Raw genomic sequence first — 17,311 nt, 5'->3', positions numbered from 1 at the left:
ATCCTGCACACCTATCATCTGATCCGAACGAGAACATGGTTCTTCATTCCTCTCACGATAGGAGGATGGTGTAAGAACTCTTTTTCCCGCTGGTTTGACTAGAATACTGACAAGAACAGTTGAATTCGTCGGATACATAGGTCGCGCGATGTCTTCGGCGCAAGCCCCCGACTTCACGCTCGGTCCGTATATTATGCAGAGCACTCTTCTGCTCGTCGCCCCCGCTCTGTACGCCGCCAGCATATACATGGAGTTAGGACGGATCATCTACCTCGTCAAGGGGGAGAAACTGTCGCTCATTCGTGTGAATTGGATGACGAAGATATTCGTGGCGGGTGATGTGCTGAGCTTCTTGATGCAGGCATCAGGTGAGTTGATCAACAGCGTGCTAGCACACAGGCGACATGACTAACAGAGTGCAGGAGCTGGGATCATGGTCACCGACGCACAAAAAACAGGCGAGAACGTCATTGTCGGTGGTCTATTCGTGCAGATCATCTTCTTCGGGTTCTTCCTCATCAGCGCCATCATCTTCCAGCAACGGATTGGGCGTCATCCCACCCCCGAATCGGCCGATTCGTACAACCCTTGGCGCAAACATCTCTATGCCTTGCATACTTCCAGTGTTCTCATTCTGATTCGGTCCGTCTTTCGTGTGGTGGAGTATCTCCAGGGTTGGGATGGGTATCTGCTTTCGACGGAGGTCTTCATATACATATTCGATGCGCTGTTGATGTTCATCGTGCTCGTCATCTTCGTCCTCATTCACCCGAGCGAAGTTAACTGCTTGCTCGGCAGAGGGAGACTGATGACCACAAAAGGGGGATTGAAGGTCTCCGAGCCCTCCATGCCTGTTTAGTGTTATAGATCAGGAATTAGTCGAGTATATTTTCATTTTTCTCGGTAGTTCTCTCCATAGACGACCACCATTGGCCAATGAGCCAATGGTTTCCAGTGATCATGCAGTATGGACCAAATGGCCTTTGGCACAGTAACTGTCCAGTCGTACACGCACCAGTCGGGACGGGAGCGGTGCAAGATAGCCAGATAATGTGCAAGAATGACCAAGGCCAGCGGGTTGTGCTCTCGGATAGCCTCCACATACGAGGCTTTCATCTTGATGGCCCACCGGCAAGCGACTGTGATAGGAGTCAATCCACCGTGGATCCCAGCCGTCATGTCTTCCAGATTCTCAAGAGCAGTTGCATAGACAGAGGGATCGTGGTGTGGATCTTGGGCACCGCACGCTTCGTTAACCTCTCGCAGTCGCCGCAGGGCGGAAGACTCCTCTTCTGGAAGGGTGGAATCATAGTCGTCTAGCTGCAGAATTATCTCCCAGTCTGTATCTTTGATTGCCGGGGTAGCTTGTGCAAGCACTTGCTGCACCCCGCGCGAGAGGTTGAACACCTGGAGCAGGTCATCCAGACATGTCTGCGGGTCTTTGGGGTCGGGCGGGTGAGGAAAGCCTAGAGCGTAGATGGCCACGATGCTGGCGAACGCAAACACTGCCTTTGCGTTGGAAGCGTTGATATCATTTAGTGACTCCCGAAAGTAAGCCAGCGCTTGGTTTTGATGAGCAACAGCCGTGCCGAGATATGTTGGTCGACGATGGTCATCGTGAGTCCGAGCCAGGTGCAGGGCGGAAAGGGCCAGGATGCCATGCATGAGAAACGGATGAGAGAGGGCTTCCTTAGGGACAAGAATCCGCCACACCGGGTCTACCCTTTCGTTGCGGGCCAAGATCTGGTGGGTAGAGTTACACCACTGCATCATGAGCTCCAAGTCACTGAGGTTCAGACTGGAGGTTGCCTGAGAACTCCCACTCGGACCACCGAGCTGGCCCAGGATACCGAACGAACGAGCGGTGGAAGACGGAGAGTCAGCCCTCTGACATGCTGCAGAATCATGTTTGTAGGATGGCCGCGCCAGGGAGGGCTCCTCGTTTGTCCACCGGAGGGAGCTCGTTCCCTCGTAGTGACATTCGGCATGTCGTTTGGAGCAGTTGAGACATACAGGTCTCGATTCATCACACTTGGATTGTCAGGACTCAGCAATGGGTCCAGCAGTACAGGGGATCAGTGTCCTAGAAGCACACCTTTACTCGTCTCCTCTTGCATTCTGCGCAGCCGTGGCGAGATTTGCGATGGGGTCTTCTGAGAGCCATAGGAGAGTACAGGGATTGTGTACCAAGGCCATACTACTCCGTACGGAATATATGTCGTACACGATTTTGCAGGTGAAAGAGGCATGGGACGTGTCGCAGTGTGAAACATGAAGTTAATGATGATTATGTCATCGGCGCTGCCTAGTCGGGATTCCCGACCGACCGACATAGCAATAAACAATCCATTCTATACGCTTTCAGTGATAAATAAACATGGTATCTTGACATCAACAAAATGAGACACATAGACAACCTGGTAGGTAACAGTCTATCAGCCGCCGCCACCTCCTCCACCACCACCACCGCCTCCTGCGCTATTGCTGCGACGTCGTTGCTTTTCATACAATGCGAGCACAGTCACAAGAGCCATCAGATCAAACTCTTGGCCATAGTCTGCATCCACCTGCAGTTTCCCGCTTTTCTTGATGCTTGTCATCGTGCCTGTGAACACGGCGGCAACCCGTCCGGACCGCTCCTCGACCAACTTCCAACAGTTGGAGTTGAATACAGAAGGCTTCTCGCCCCCAACACCAACCGAGCGGGTTGACTTCCACAGGAAAGACCGTCTTTCCGGGCCGCCAGCACTTTTGACAGTCATTTGCCAACGATACTTGTTGTGCCGGAGATTTTGGCATAAGAGATCTTCCCACTGAGCAGAACCGACGTTTTCAGGGTCTCCTAAGCAGACTTTCACATGTCTGGAAAAGTGCAGAAACTTGCAGGCGGCGACTCTAGGGCCCTTTTCGTCGCTTCCGGCGTGGACAGTGAGTTCAGGTTTCTTCGGTGTGAAGGTGGAATTATACACGTGAAAGAGCGGCGTTTTGTCGGCCGTCATCACGTTGTAGTCGTAACGGAACATGGAGTGGTAGATCTGGTATAGACGAGACCCGGAGGTAACATTGGATAGACCTCCATCCACGGAGTCTGCATCAGCGATGGAGTTGGTGGCTTGGAGGGATTCGGCGTCATATACGCCAGATGCGTTGTTCGATTTCTCCATGGTGACAGCTAAAGATCATCACCTGGGTAGAGAAAGATAGAAGAAGAAGATGTTGGGTTTCATCCTCATCCGACGGGTGTCCACCCGGTCTTATATCTCCCCGAACCTTCCATCCCTACACTAGGGACCCTGTTGCTGATTGATTCTCACTAGCGCAGTGCTTAGGCTCAGATTGACGGCCTGGGAGCCATACAGAGACAGCAGCCGCACTAGGCGCATTGGATTTGAAGGCTGTGTTTCTCCAAGGCGGACGCGGCTCAGCCTTGGGCGAGTCGGGCACAGCGAATCAGTAGTAGCGAATACGAAGTTGCCCAAAGCGGAAGCTCCTCCACGTGACGTCATGGAAGGCCTTAAGTCACGTGGCATTGAATATATCACATGACCTCACATGACATGGGCGTGGCCGCCAAGACTCAAGCGCGTCGATCGACGGAGAAGAAGAAGCGACGCCGACGCTCGACGGTGACAGCTCATCCTCCTTCACCTTTTTCCTCCGGACTGCGTCGCCGGTGGTTTGTCGTTGGTCGCGCTTGGGATATCTCGTCATCGCCCGTGACAGAGAAACCGTCCCATACATCCGGGAGCCCACGTTGAACCTCCCCGGATTCCAACCGGTCAAGAATAATTTCTTTGTTTATTCACCTTCACCTTCTCCTCCCGTCGTCACCGACCCAATTCCTCTCCACGCTTTTCTTGCCGACACAGAATGTCTTTCAAGACACCATACGAGTCCAGCCCCCCGTCGACCCCAGGAAAATCCCGCAGCTTGTTCAGCAATCTATCCACCACTCCCTCGGGCGTTCCGCCGTCGGCCTCCAACTCCTTCACCCCCGCCGGTCCTCCTCCGTCCACCGTATACGGCAGCTCCCAAATGAGTTCCCGATCTCATTTCAATTCCTCTCAATCTCTCTTCACGAAGTCGGGCAACGTCAACCCTAATGACAGCATCTTTGGGTCGTCAATTGGCTCCGATTTTGTGCCCAAGAGCAAGAAGACCGCGCCAGCGAAGTCATTTGCGCCGTCGCATTCGATCTTCAGTATAAACAGCGACAGTCCGTTTGGCGAGTCAACGAATTCAGCGGCGTCCAGAGATTTCGGCGCATCGCACATGGAAGAAGATGGTTACCATGATGGAGAGGAGGAGGAGATGGAAGAAGAGGCTGAAGAACAAGGGGATGGTGATATGGAGGTGGAAGATAAGCTCGGAAATCCTGGTCGCTTTAGCTTCTTGGACTCGCAGTTCGGGAATTCTCTGGCTCCCCAATCTGCCTCCAATGGCCAGCGCAAATCGATCTATTCCAACCCGGGCAATGCGAAACGGCCGAAACTCGATGAAAAGTGGGCAAGCCAATCACCGCTGCGCAAAGGGAAGCTGTCGCCTAAGAAGGATTCGGCAGTCCCGTCCATTGTGCGAAATTTCGCTTCAAGGTCTCGTGTTGCGCCGGTGGACGAACCCAGTGACATTATCATCAACACGGAAGATGAAATCTGTCGCATGTACGACGAAGCTAGACAGGCTGAGTACCAGGAAACTGATTTCCGCGCAACGTTGGCAGAAGCTTGCAGCAGGTTGACCGCCGTGTGGAAGAAATCTGCAGAGCAAAGCGGTCGTTCCAGAAGTTCAGGGGTTATTGGGCCTGGGGACAATGCCCCAAATGTAGCGAAGGCAAGCTTTCTGGGATCCTTGTTGCTTCAGCTGCACCACCCGCCTCAGTCGACTTCCAAACCAGGGAGTCTGTCTAACCTCGGCTTTGCGGCGCCACGCAGTCTTGTGCTGGCTGGCTCCCGAGAAAGCACACCCACTCCCATGCCAAAAGTCCTCCTGGACTGGCTTGATGCAAACCATTCCCAGTCCGTGGATCTCCGTCAGTTGAAGGAATCGGAGCCCAGCCCTACCGCATCTCCGAATTTCTGGGAGCTCATCAACGCCGCCGTGCTGCGTGGACATCTCTCAGAGGCCGCGGAAGTCTTGCGGTCTGCGGATTTCAACTACGCTCGGTCTGCGTTAGAGGATGGACTACCACAGTCTGGCTACCGTGGCGCACAGCTGCAGAATATTCAGCGCTGTGTCAACAAAGCCCTCCAGATTCTCGAGTCCTGCCCGAGTCAACGTGGTGACTGGGATGTAAGGAACTCTGATTGGGCACAGTATAGGAGGCGTGTAATGACTGCTGTGACTGACCTCGAAGAATTTGCGGAGGGAGATGAGCAGCAAGACTCGGAACTTCCGGTCACAGGCAACCGGTTCCAGGCGATCAACTTCGGACTGGGACCAAACCCCACCGCACAAGACCACTCCTTTGCGCAGTCTGCGCGCATGGCTGAAAGCCGCGTTCCTTGGACGATCTATCAGAATCTCAGGTCGGTTTACCGTATTATCCTCGGAGACACGAGTGCCATCATGAGCCACGCTCAAGACTGGGTTGAAGCCACGATCGGTCTGACGGTCTGGTGGGATGGAGAAGACGAGGAGGACGCTGGCAATGACTTTGCTATGAGCAATTTCCTGCGTCCCCGCGGATCCAAGCCGCAGACATTGAATCCCGACGTTGCTCCGGAAGAAGCCTACATCCGCCGCCTTGATCTAGCCTTCAACAACGCCACGAATGGGGAGTCTGGCGACGCGGTGTTCCGGATTAACTCCCTCAGTCAGCTCGAGGTCGGCTTGGCGTCTGTTTTTGAGGGCAATGTGGATGGTGTGTTGGAACTCCTGCAGACGTGGTCCCTGTGTATCGCTTCTGCTGTGGCTGAGGTTGCGTCCGCGGGAGGCTGGCTGGAAACCGAGTCGGGGGAAAAGGCGATGCCAGGTCTGAGTGAGAATGACTTGATGGTTCTTTCGTATGGCCAAGAGGGCAATGCGAACCGTCGTGTCCAGAAGGACGATATTCTCACCACCTACTCATCCGCGCTGTTCGAGCGCCAGTCTATCGAGAATGAAACTGGTGTCCGCGAGGGCTGGGAGCTCGCGCTTGAAGTTCTTAGCCGTTTGAGCGATCATGAGAAGATGCAAAAGAGTGTCTCCGAATTGGTGGACAAGTTACCTCTTGATACTGCGGAACAGATGGACAAGGTTGTATTACTTTGCTCGGAGCTAGGACTGGAGAAGGAGGGCCGGAGAGTCTCAGAGGTATGTTCCGATTCCTTATGTTCGGAAACCAAAACTGATGTTGAGAACCATAGCGGTACGGAGATATTACTGCGTCGAAAGGCGAGGAGTACGGACTGGCTCTTATGTGCTACTCACGGGCTCACTGCCGCCGCAAGGTCAAATCGGTGGTCGATCTTCTCATTTCATACAGTTTGGTCGAATCCCGGGCTTACCCTCCGTCTGACGAAATGGACGAACAGCTCTATGCGCTAATCAAGGAACCTAAGACGGCGCTGGAGGGAATTGCTGCTGCGGACGAGGAAGCGGCAAGTATCCTCCAATTCTATTTCAGCGGATATGCCACGCTCCGGCGATTTTACGAGACCCGAGATGAGACCGTCGGCCTTGGTCCTGGCGAGAAGCCTCGATACAAGCCCCTGGCCCGCCGGCGAGTCGCCGCTCAGGCTCTGGTCGCCGTGATCGGTAGCGCCGCGGATAGCATCTACGGTGGGCTCTACGACCCGGACCGCGACTCGGCTGTACAGGTGGATGGTTTGATGGTGCTTCTGGGCGAAGTCTTGCCGCTAATCAACCGTAAGTCGTACCGGTGTGCTGGGCAAGTCAGGAGACTAACGACGACAGAACCGACGCCTATTCTTTCCGTCTCGCAGCAGATTGCAGTGTTGTCTGCCATTGAAGATCTCGAAACGGTCACGCCGCGTGTCTACTCTCAATGCGAGGAATGTTTCCGCTCGACTCTACTCGATCACCAGTCGTCGCAGCGTGCCTTGAGTGACGCTCAGACCCATGATTCCTTTGTTGTCCCACCGTCACCGCGGGCTCTTTTGAAGAAGTCGGTGTCGTCACTAACAGCCTCGAGCACGTTCTCGTTCATTAGCAATGACATGATCGAATCGGCATGCGGTCGTTCCGGACCAGGCTCGACCAGCAGCTCTGGCGTGCTGGTGCCTCGGATGAACGAGGGCCGCCGGGGCCGGGCGCAAGAACGTGGCTGGGACTGGCGTGCCGGGTTGCCGGCGGATGTCAAGGGCGACGATGTCCTCCGGATGTTGCGATTGGGACTGGCGAAGGGATTGAGCTTTGGGGCATTGGGATGCATGTAGGGCAAAAGTTCATTTGGAGCGTGTATGTGTATGGAGTTAGTATGATCTACCGCGCTGGTGCAAGTGTAGAGATTAATATGATACCGGTACTGGTTGTCTACACCTCGGGCTCTCCGACGAGTACGGAGTATACTCGATAAGGGTCAGGCGTGCCGTGTGGCCGTGCAAGAGGCAATGCAAAGGCACGCAATGACTCACAGTTGAAGAGCCGCAATGTACACAATTCATACCGTCGATGAAGAAAATCATGATGTTGACCGCTACTTTGGACGATAGTGAAGCCGATACTCCGTATGTATACACTGGCCAAGACTGCGCCCGACGCCCGGTGTGGCTGAAGCACCCGCCAAGACCCAAGTCGGCATGAGTTCCGTGCTGGCGATCTCTCTTCTCCGTACTCTGTACACTTCATGGTGTAGTTTGATCTTGGTATTTCTGAGATGTAGTTGGTGTGTACAGAGTATAGATATGTTTACGCTGATGTTCAAAGACAACCTCTACTACCCAATGCCGACAACCTCCACCAATTCGACTCTAGGTCTGTTTATTACTTGCACAGCAAAGACGGATCTACTCCGTGTTCGGGACTTGGAAAAATGGCTGCCTGGAGAATTAGTGACTCAGGCCGCTGGTCAGTGACCCGCCAAACCCTCATCCTACTTCCTTTCTCCCAGCTGGATCGCACTAACGCGCAGTAGTGCACGATCCCGGCCCTACCGACCATGGGGATGGTCTCCTCCCAAAGATAATGGATGATCCATGAGGCATACCATGAACGCCAGCTGAACAGCCCCTGCAAGGTGTGACAACCAAGGAGTATGCTTACTCCAGCATCCAATGGACGGGTTGAGCCTCCAAACCGTTGAGATCTCTGTCATCAGGACCTCGCATATCAGCTGTCATCTCTCGTGCCACGGGACAGCCAAGGACCAGCCCTACGGGGTTTGCAGGAACGCCGGTGAAGTATACCTTAGTAGGCTCGCCCACTAGCCGACGCTGCGACGCCTCAGCCCGACTGTCGGTCCCCACTGATCGTCTAGGGCTCGGTGTTGTCCGTTGCTCGCCCTACGGAGGGGTTGAATCAGAATCAGGGAATAACTAGTGGGAATGGGGTATATCGTGGCCGATGCACTGGGTCTTTATTTTTGGCTTTGGATTTCGTTTCGCTTCTTTTCTTTCTTCATCCCACATTCTCTTGTTTCCCTCAGGCAGTCAGGTTTATGGATGCCTTGCAGCTTGAATCACAGCGACAATCTCCCGGTCTGGACTCGAAGCATGGTCTTTCGTCTGGGTCTATCTCTGCATTCGTTCTTTCTGTCATTGAAGCATCCTGACCATGGTCTGGTCGCCTGATGGTCCTCTCTCGTTATAAAGCTTGACACTGCTTGCTACATGAAGGTCTTCATCGACAACCTCTTCTTCTTCATTCCTTCTCGTCTATCGCAGACCAGTCTCTCCTTCCACCTCATCGACTTGACGGCCCTCCGCTGGCGCACCGCCTATACACCCCATTCCTACCCTCTCTCTACCGCAACCAAAACCAACCGTATCAGGAATGTGCTACAAACTTGTCGAACGCTTCTCCGTCTGCCGCTGCCTCTACTTCGAACACGCGGTCGACCCGTGTGAAGCCTACGGCCAGCGCGGCCACCGCGTGCAGGAAAAGACCGTGCTGGTCGGGTACACCTGCCCGCGCCATTCGCTGCGCGCGAACCCCTCGGCGGGGACTGGGCCTGGAGCTGGAGCTGCCTACCCGGATTCCGGGTACTCCAGCGCCAAGGGGGTTTAATCTGGTCGGTCCGGGGACGTGCTGGCACGTCACCAACCGTATGCAATACACATGCTTGTATGAGACGGCTGCGCCGCAGCGCGGGTAGCTGGCGCTGGACGAGCATGCAAGATGGGACATGAGCGACGGGATACGGCGCATGCGCCTATACTAAGATCGAACGGGGGGTTAGGAAAATGGGTAGTTTGTTCAGGCTGGTCCCTTCATACCCTATGTAATATAAGCTGCATCCTTAGGTACCTAACATCAAGATCTGTCCGAAATGACCTCCGCAAGAAAATCAAACCCCCGCCGCTGCACCTCCCACGTCCGCGACCCAACCTTCATCCCCATCGCAAACGTATGATCCTCCCCCGGCACCTCGACCATCCCACACCGCACCCCACACCCCCTCAGCACCTCCAACAGCCGCCGACTCAACCCAATCGGCACCATGCGGTCCTCCGCCCCATGCACAATAAACGTCGGCGGGAAGGTCGACCCCACCCGCGCGACGGGGTCGATCTCGCGCACATCCCGGCCGGGAAAGCACGCCGCCAGCACGGTGCCGTTGGCGATCTGCGTGAAGGCGAAGGCGTCGCGCGCGCGCGTGAAGTCTGGCGCTGCACCGGAGGGCCCCTCGCTCTGGCCCTCGAGGGAGATCGCGCTGCTCGTGGGGACCGGGTGCTCGGCGTAGATCTGCTGGAGGAAGGAGTCCGCGAACGGCGGGAGTTTGGACTTGATGTGCGGGACGGGCGACGTCCAGAACGGATCGGTGAAGTGCACGGCGCCGTAGAAGTTGAGGATTGCGGCGGGGGGTCGGGGCACGTCGTAGCCCTGGTCTTGCAGTGAGTACCTGGATTTTCGTTCGACGGCATGGAGGAGGGGGGGCGGTTGGGGGGTGTACGAGTGACAGAGCGAGCGTCCCGCCGCTGGAAGTGCCGAATGCCATCACGCGCTGGTGGTCCACGCGGTGCGGTTTATTCTGGGACTGCAGGTATGCATCCAGCTGGCCGGAGTAGATCCACTGCAGCAGATCGCGACAGTCGGCGATCGGCCCGTCGAGGATGTTGACCTGCGGGCAGAGACGGTGGTTCGGGGCGACGACGATCCAGCGGCGCGCGAGACAGTCGTCGATCTGCGGCATGGAGACCATGCGCGAGTGGCCGAGCATGAAGGCGCCGCCGTGGATGTTGATTACTATATGGGTGAGTATGGCCCAGCAGCTAGATGTAAAGGGACACGCACAGACGGGATACGAGGTGGACTCCGGACTCGCGGGCGGCAGGTAGATATCCGTCGTGATCTTGCTGCCATTTGCTTCCTTGTATTGCACGGTCAGGGGGGTAGTCGACGCCATGGTGTGGGTGTACTTTGTGGTGTGGATACGGTCTGGGGCAAAGGTAGTTATATACATCCATCCGACCTCGGGATATCCGAGTGCGGAGGTGGACTATCCGAGAGCTGCATCACGTCCATATATATATTTCTACCTACTTCGTACTCTTCATCACCATCCTCCGGCCATGCATCGACAGGCCTCCCATCGTAGGCCCGACATAACCGGGACGTCATCACTCATCAATCCATCAGTCATTCCGCCTGGCTGTACATCAAACGTCCTCCGTACAGAGCGGCATTGTCCAAACACCTTCAATCAGTCCCCTCACCCCCTGGCCGCCACGAAGCGAGTCCGGCTCGTCCGTAGTCCGGCTACACACCTCCTCTTTTTTTTTTTTTCTCTTTTTGTTTTCTGGTGATTAGCGCAAGGTGTCCTGCAAAAGAGTGACTATATATCCAAGGCAATAACTGCAACATGCCCATAGCCAGCATCTCATCCGTCAGGACCGAAGTCCAATAGTAATTGTCTTGATCGGGAATCGCAATACCTCCCACATGCCTTATCTGCGGACAACAATCCCCTGGCGACGCACGGCGCTGCGCGCCCGACGGTACTCCTCATCACTGTCGGACTCAGAGCAGCTCGCTTCAGACGACTCGGTCACGTAGCCGCAGCGGCTGCCGCCGCAGTCGAGCTTGACGCGGTCGCCCTTGCGCGTGATTCCGTAGCGCTCACAGCGGCACACGCTGGGCGGGTCGCTCATGGACGACAGCGACGACGGCGAGGTGCTGCCAGACGACCGCGAGGACAGCGACGAGCCGACAGAGCTGGGCGGGCTGTTGGAGTACGAGTACTCGTCGGACAGGCGGGAGCCGGCGAAGCGGCGCGTGAGGTCGTCCACGGTGGGGGCGAAGTCGGACTCGCGGATCTGGCGCGAGGCGTATGGCTTGGACGGCTTGGGGTGCTGGATCTTGGACGGCGATAGGGCGCGGCCCTTGGCGATGTCGTGCGACGTGCGGCGGTGCTTGGGGGCGGGCGCCGGCGCAGACGACTTGCCCCCGGGCACGTCGAGGATGTTCAGTTTGCGGCCGGTGGTGGGCTCCACGGTGTAGTCGACGGCGGGGTCATGGGAGACGTGGTAGCCGTCCATGATGTACTGAGCGGTTAGTATATTTCTGATTGAGTTCGTGTTCTGGGTGCAGACATACGTAGTACCAATACCGCCCGCCGAGCTTCAGCATCGAGGTCTGGAAGCGAAACTTGCCCACCCAGGCGCCGGGCTTGACATCGTCGCGGGAGAGGGGGATCTGGCGCGAGTAGTTGTCCCAGGAGCCGACCAGATGGACGGTCTTGACGTTGGACGAGGTCCGAAGATTGAACTTGAGTTGCACAGCAGTCATGGTGGGTGAGACTGGGATGTACTATAAATTATATTATGTGCAGCGAACGAGAAGTATAGCGGTGTGTCGCGGGCGAAGATGAGCCGATGCTTCCACGGGAAAGCGGCGGAAGACTATATCGTTGTAGGAGCTTGAGACGAGGACTACCAGAGTCGAATCGATCAAGTCCGGATGTTGGTTGTTGGTGTTGGTGTTGGCGATGGATTGACTGTCAACAACGATCACAACGAGGCTCTGCGATTGACGGGATCCAGTCCACGACACGCAAGTCGAATTAATAGTATGTAGTCTGCAAATGAAAAAAGCCTTGGCGAGAGAACCAACAAGGCTGAGCAAGAGTCTGAGCTGAACGAGGCGCAACAGTCGACCGGCGACTAGATTGGAATCGTTAAGAAGTCGTAAGAGTTCGAAGGATCCTGAACAAAGGCAAGGGAATCCAGAGAGCACAGCTCGTCTGAACAGGAATTCTCAAAAAAAAGGGTAGGTAATATGGGAGTATGGTTTTTGATATAGCAAGTATGGGCGATTAAATAAGAAGTATAAAAGCGACGAAACACAATGAAACCAGTGCAACCAGTGCACAGGAACCTTCAAACTAAGGGCAGCTCAAGACAAGACCGGGCTTGCTGAAGAAAGAAAGAAAGAAGAGAAGAAGAAGAGGAAGAATCAGCTCGGCGGCTGCAGCATTATAAGGCATTCTCAGCCTTTCGACTGCGATGAACGCCGCATCCCAGAATAGAAGCCGATGACATCCCCACGAGCCAACCACCGTGCGTAGTTGCCCCACCCCCGCTGTCCCGGCGGGTAACAGACAACTCGGATTGGTTCCCCGGTAAGGTAACCCCACTCCATGCGGGCCAACCACCTGCTGCAGTCACCACCAATCACACCCCCTCCTTAACCGCCGAGGATCCGCTCGTCACCGGCATTAGACCGTTCTTAGACCCTCGTCCATCGCCAATAACACTCCCCCATCGGCCTGAAGAAGGTTCGCTCGGGACGAGATTATATTGATGAACTGGCTTCCGGTGAGGGGCAGATACACTCCATACCGAGTACTCGCCAACTAAATGCTATTGTATTCGCTGGTATTCCCTAGTGCATGTATAGTATGTGGTAGTAAACAGGACCCTCCGAATCATCCCCAAAAGCCTTCGTAATCAGAAAGGAATGGCCAAAAGAAAAGACGAGGGATCAGCAGATCATCAAAAGTAAACACACAATCCCTCAAAACCACAGGACGCCACAATATGCCGATTTAGTCGGTTTTCTTTCGGTCCATATCAAGCAAAGTTTTCGCTGAGCAGAATTAAGAAACTAGAAGAACAAGAAAATATTCGAAGCGAACAACCAGTGGAAAAAATCGCATAGTACAACGAAGGAATCTTCTTCGACGAAATTTCCCTCACCGCACGGACACGCCGGACCGGTTAGTAAACATGCGAGCGGCAATGTTCATCGAGGCCAGCTCTTGGAACAAAAGCTTGGCTGCATACGGGATATGCACCTGCGAGATTCGGTGCTTGTTGTTGCACAGGCGACACTCGAATAGGCCCTTCTTCAGTTTTCTGCAAGCAGGGGTCAGTCAGCCATCGATCCTCCTCGTGTCCGATTCAACAAATCAACGCAAAGGGCACTTACGCAATCGGCGTCATCAATCCACAGTCGTCGCAAATGTGCACCCGGAACGGGTCGGACACGTCGAAGAGCCGCTCCTTCAGGAAAGCACTGGCTCCGTGCGCAATCATGCAGTCACGCTCCATCTCTCCGAATCGCAGTCCACCGTCACGAGCACGACCCTCCACCGGCTGCCGGGTCAGGATCTGGGTCGGGCCTCGAGCACGCGCGTGGATCTTATCGTCCACCATGTGCCGCAGCCGCTGATAGTACGTCGGTCCCAGGAAGACCTGCGCCACCAGCTTCCGTCCCGTGTGGCCGTTGTACATCACCTCAAACCCGCGGGACTGGTAACCGTGCTCGCGGAGCAGACGCGAGATCGAGTCGACAGTGACATCCGTGAACGGCGTCGCATCTCCCTCGAACCCACGTAGCGCCGACACCTTACTGAGTTGACACTCGATCAAATGGGCGATGGTCATACGAGACGGGATGGCGTGGGGGTTGATGATCAGATCGGGCGCCACTCCCTCCCGAGTGAACGGCATGTCTTCCTGTCGATAGGTAATACCAATCGTACCCTTCTGTCCGTGACGAGAAGCAAACTTGTCACCGATCTGGGGAATCTTCGTCGTCCGCATGCGGACCTTGACAAACTTCAGGTCGTCATTGCTGGTGGACACAAGGACCTGGTCCACGATACCGCTTTCTGTACTGCGAAGCGGCGTCGACACATCCAGCTTGGTGTGCGCCTTGGTTCTCTGACCAAGCTCTTCCGCCTCGGGCGCCAACGGGGCCGTCTTACCAATAATGATATCCTCACCCGAAACGCGGACACCCGGCGCAATGATACCGTCTTCATCCAGCTTATCATAGGTACCCTTCCGCATGCCAATCGTGTCGGATCGCATGGGCTTCTCGAAGCGCTCGACCACGGTCAATCCCACCATCTTCTCCGAGTCGGTATATGTACGGTAGAAAAGACTGCGGAAGAGACCGCGATCGATACTGCTCTGGTTCATAATGACCGAATCTTCCTGGTTGTATCCGGAATAACAAGCAATAGCCACGATGGCATTCTGACCTGCTGGCAACTCACGGAACCGCAGGAACTCCATAGACCGAGTGGTCGCCAGAGGCTTCTGCGGATAATAGAGAAGGTTCGCCATGGTCTCCATGCGCTGGTCGAAGTTCGTCAGGAATACACCCATAGCTTGCTTACCCATTGCAGACTGATAGGTGTTACGAGGCGACTGGTTGTGATCGGGGAAAGGAATGATACTGGCGCAGACACCGAGAATCATACTGGGATGGATCTCACAGTGAGTCCAGGTGTGCGCCTTTTGACTAAGGATCGAACGAACACGCTTGTTGGGATCGTGCAGTTCCTCCTCAGGTAGCGCATAACCGGCCTGAAGCTGTTTGGAGATCTCCAAGTCCTCAGGAGTCATCACAATCATGATGGTCTCCTCTTCTTCAGCATCCACATATTCCACCACGCCAGACTTCACCAGACCGTCCCATCCGAAGTAGCGTTCCCTGCGCTCTTCAGGGTCCAGGTCTGGAGGCAGCTCCTTGTCTTGCTCCAATTTCCGAATGTGTTCTTTATTGAGAACAAGAGAGCCACAGTTTTCACTCTTCGGGTCATTGTCGACAACGAAAAGTGGTCGGCACACACGTCCAGCGTCCGTGAAGATTTTAAATTCCCGCTCACGGATATCCCGGATCAAACTGACTTCGTGCGAGATCATGTTCCGGCGACGCAGAGAGGACATAGTGTTGACCAGATGAGCAGGATCCCGGTGGATACCAACCCAGACACCGTTCACGAAGACCTTGGTCGCATTCGGCGTAACCTGAGGCTCAAACTCTTCCAAAACCTCCATATTACGCTGGATCATGAAATCGATGATCGGCTCACTGGGGGTACCGACAGTAATGTAGCACATAAGCGCCAAGTTCTTGACCAGACCACAAGCCTGACCTTCCGGAGTCTCTGCCGGACACACCAGACCCCAGTGGGTGTTGTGAAGCTGACGAGGTTTGGCAATCTTGCCATCACGGCCGATAGGCGTATTCGTTCGCCGAAGGTGAGACAAGGTAGAGGCGTAAGTATAACGACTGAGCACTTGCGACACACCGGCCTTCGCACTCGCGGCCTTCTTCTGCTCGCCCCAGTTTCCGGTAGCCAGAGCATACTTCAGACCTCCTGTCAAGGTGCTAGCCTTGATACCAATGTTCAAGTAGATTTCTCTGTTCGTCTCCACGCATCTCTGGACATAACGCTGAAGGTCTCGCGTGACTCGGGTGAAGAGAACACGGAAGAGGTTCGCAAGAAGAGGACCAGCGAGATCAAGGCGCTTCTTACCGAAGTGATCCCGATCGTCCACATCGCGACGGCCGAGAGCACACTGCAGAAGCCGGTGCACCATGTAACCCAAGAAGAATGCTTTCCGGGTTTCGCTACCTTCGCTCTGGGAGATGTGAGGGAGCAACTCTTTCTGCATGATTTCACGGGCATAACGAACACGGCGTTCGTGGTTCATGCTGGACTGAGAAGACCCACGCTTGGCAATGAAATCCAGGGCGACTTCACGGTCCTGGATGACGAAACCTTCTTCAATACAAGGCTTGAGCATTTCAAGCATAGGAGTATCGTTCCGGTCGTAGCAGATGTGGTTCAGAATATCTTCATCAGAGACAACACCGAGAGCACGGAAGACGACCACAATGGGAATATCTGTCTTGACGTAGGGCAGCGTGGATCGAATGGTAGGACCGAAGCCACCCTTGGCACTGTCGCCCTTGGCGAACAGTTTGAGCGACAACTGCGAAAGAAGTCGGGAGCCCTTTTCAACGGCACTCCGAATCTCAGCGACGTAGGGCGTAGGGCTGGGTGGCGCCTTCTTGAACACCTGGACCGTGTTTCCAGCACTTCGCTCCTGGGCGATCAGGACCTTTTCGCTTCCGTTGATGATGAAATAACCACCAGAATCGTAGGGACACTCGTTCCAGTTGTACAGAGCCTGCTCGCTCAGATCCTTGAGGATACAGTACTTAGACTTGAGCATGATCGGCATCTTTCCGATGAAAACAGTCTCCTCCTTCGCCTGGTCAGGCGGCAGTTCCTTTTGCTCCCACTGAAGGTATGTGCCCTGGCTTTTTCTATCCTCAACCGGTTCACCCATCTCTTCCTCGTTCCGGTCGGCAACCAATCGCTCCCGACCTTCCATGATTCTCTTCGTAATACCGAGGTACAGGGGACTGGCGTAAGTGAGGTTTCGCAGACGAGCCTCCTGGGGCAACATGATCGTAGTGGCACCATCACCCTCGGTGACGGACGGACGGGAAAGCATGACGGTTCCGAATTTGAGCTCATACCGACGGAGGACAATGGGGTCGACTTCGTCTTCGTTCGGGGGAAGCGTCTGGTCGAGAGTAACCTGGCCCTGCTCTTCCACCAGTTCCTGCATTGTCGACGAGATAAACTCGTCAAAGGAGTCCAGCTGCTGAGAGACTAGACCCTTGGTGTCGAAGAAGGACGAAATGACGGTCCAGCAGTCCTCCGACGTGATCCCCTCATCCATCTCATCGTAGAACTCATCCTCGTAGGCATCTTCGTAGTCGGCCATTTTGGCTAAGGTCGATCACAAGCACAGTAGAAAGGGAGATAGGCAGATAACGGAACTGAATGAGCGCAAAGGCGCGACGCGCTCGTCCAGGGAAAAAGAGAAAAAGGCACCCGCTCGCCGGTAGCCCGACTGCCCAGACAAGCAGACACCTGATGAGACGTCCCTCAGATGGCGCT

General features: G+C 55.0%; 6 protein-coding genes across 6 annotated transcripts; 1 reads left to right on the top strand and 5 right to left on the bottom strand.

Moving 5' to 3' along the window:
* Positions 1 to 481: 481 nt before the first annotated feature.
* On the bottom strand, positions 482 to 1,770 carry ATEG_01825 (uncharacterized protein; the record flags this gene model as incomplete). The annotated part of the gene is made up of 2 exons (XM_001209190.1): positions 482 to 851; positions 1,016 to 1,770. The coding sequence occupies 2 exons, from the start codon at positions 1,768 to 1,770 to the stop codon at positions 482 to 484; spliced, it is 1,125 nt and encodes a 374-aa protein (XP_001209190.1).
* Positions 1,771 to 2,435: 665 nt separating this feature from the next.
* Positions 2,436 to 3,164, bottom strand: ATEG_01824 (uncharacterized protein; the record flags this gene model as incomplete). The annotated part of the gene is made up of 1 exon (XM_001209189.1): positions 2,436 to 3,164. One exon carries the CDS (start codon positions 3,162 to 3,164, stop codon positions 2,436 to 2,438), a length of 729 nt encoding a protein of 242 aa, XP_001209189.1.
* A 706-nt stretch (positions 3,165 to 3,870) lies between these two features.
* On the top strand, positions 3,871 to 7,376 carry ATEG_01823 (putative nuclear pore complex subunit Nup85; the record flags this gene model as incomplete). Its single annotated transcript, XM_001209188.1, has 3 exons — positions 3,871 to 6,291; positions 6,345 to 6,846; positions 6,895 to 7,376. 3 exons carry the CDS (start codon positions 3,871 to 3,873, stop codon positions 7,374 to 7,376), a joined length of 3,405 nt encoding a protein of 1,134 aa, XP_001209188.1.
* A 2,035-nt stretch (positions 7,377 to 9,411) lies between these two features.
* ATEG_01822 (uncharacterized protein) lies at positions 9,412 to 10,504 on the bottom strand (the record flags this gene model as incomplete). Its single annotated transcript, XM_001209187.1, is given in 3 exon segments — positions 9,412 to 9,981; positions 10,001 to 10,344; positions 10,393 to 10,504. 3 exon segments carry the CDS (start codon positions 10,502 to 10,504, stop codon positions 9,412 to 9,414), a joined length of 1,026 nt encoding a protein of 341 aa, XP_001209187.1.
* Positions 10,505 to 11,045: 541 nt separating this feature from the next.
* On the bottom strand, positions 11,046 to 11,886 carry esdC (GTP-binding protein EsdC; the record flags this gene model as incomplete). Its single annotated transcript, XM_001209186.1, has 2 exons — positions 11,046 to 11,642; positions 11,695 to 11,886. 2 exons carry the CDS (start codon positions 11,884 to 11,886, stop codon positions 11,046 to 11,048), a joined length of 789 nt encoding a protein of 262 aa, XP_001209186.1.
* A 1,405-nt stretch (positions 11,887 to 13,291) lies between these two features.
* ATEG_01820 (DNA-directed RNA polymerase II subunit RPB2) lies at positions 13,292 to 17,135 on the bottom strand (the record flags this gene model as incomplete). Its single annotated transcript, XM_001209185.1, has 2 exons — positions 13,292 to 13,454; positions 13,528 to 17,135. The coding sequence occupies 2 exons, from the start codon at positions 17,133 to 17,135 to the stop codon at positions 13,292 to 13,294; spliced, it is 3,771 nt and encodes a 1,256-aa protein (XP_001209185.1).
* Between the last annotated feature and the right edge of the window lie 176 nt (positions 17,136 to 17,311).

The sequence above is a fragment of the Aspergillus terreus genome, genomic scaffold (genome assembly GCF_000149615.1).
Source record: "Aspergillus terreus NIH2624 scaffold_2 genomic scaffold, whole genome shotgun sequence".
NCBI lineage: Eukaryota > Fungi > Ascomycota > Eurotiomycetes > Eurotiales > Aspergillaceae > Aspergillus > Aspergillus terreus.
This window is presented reverse-complemented; position numbering and strand designations above follow the sequence as displayed.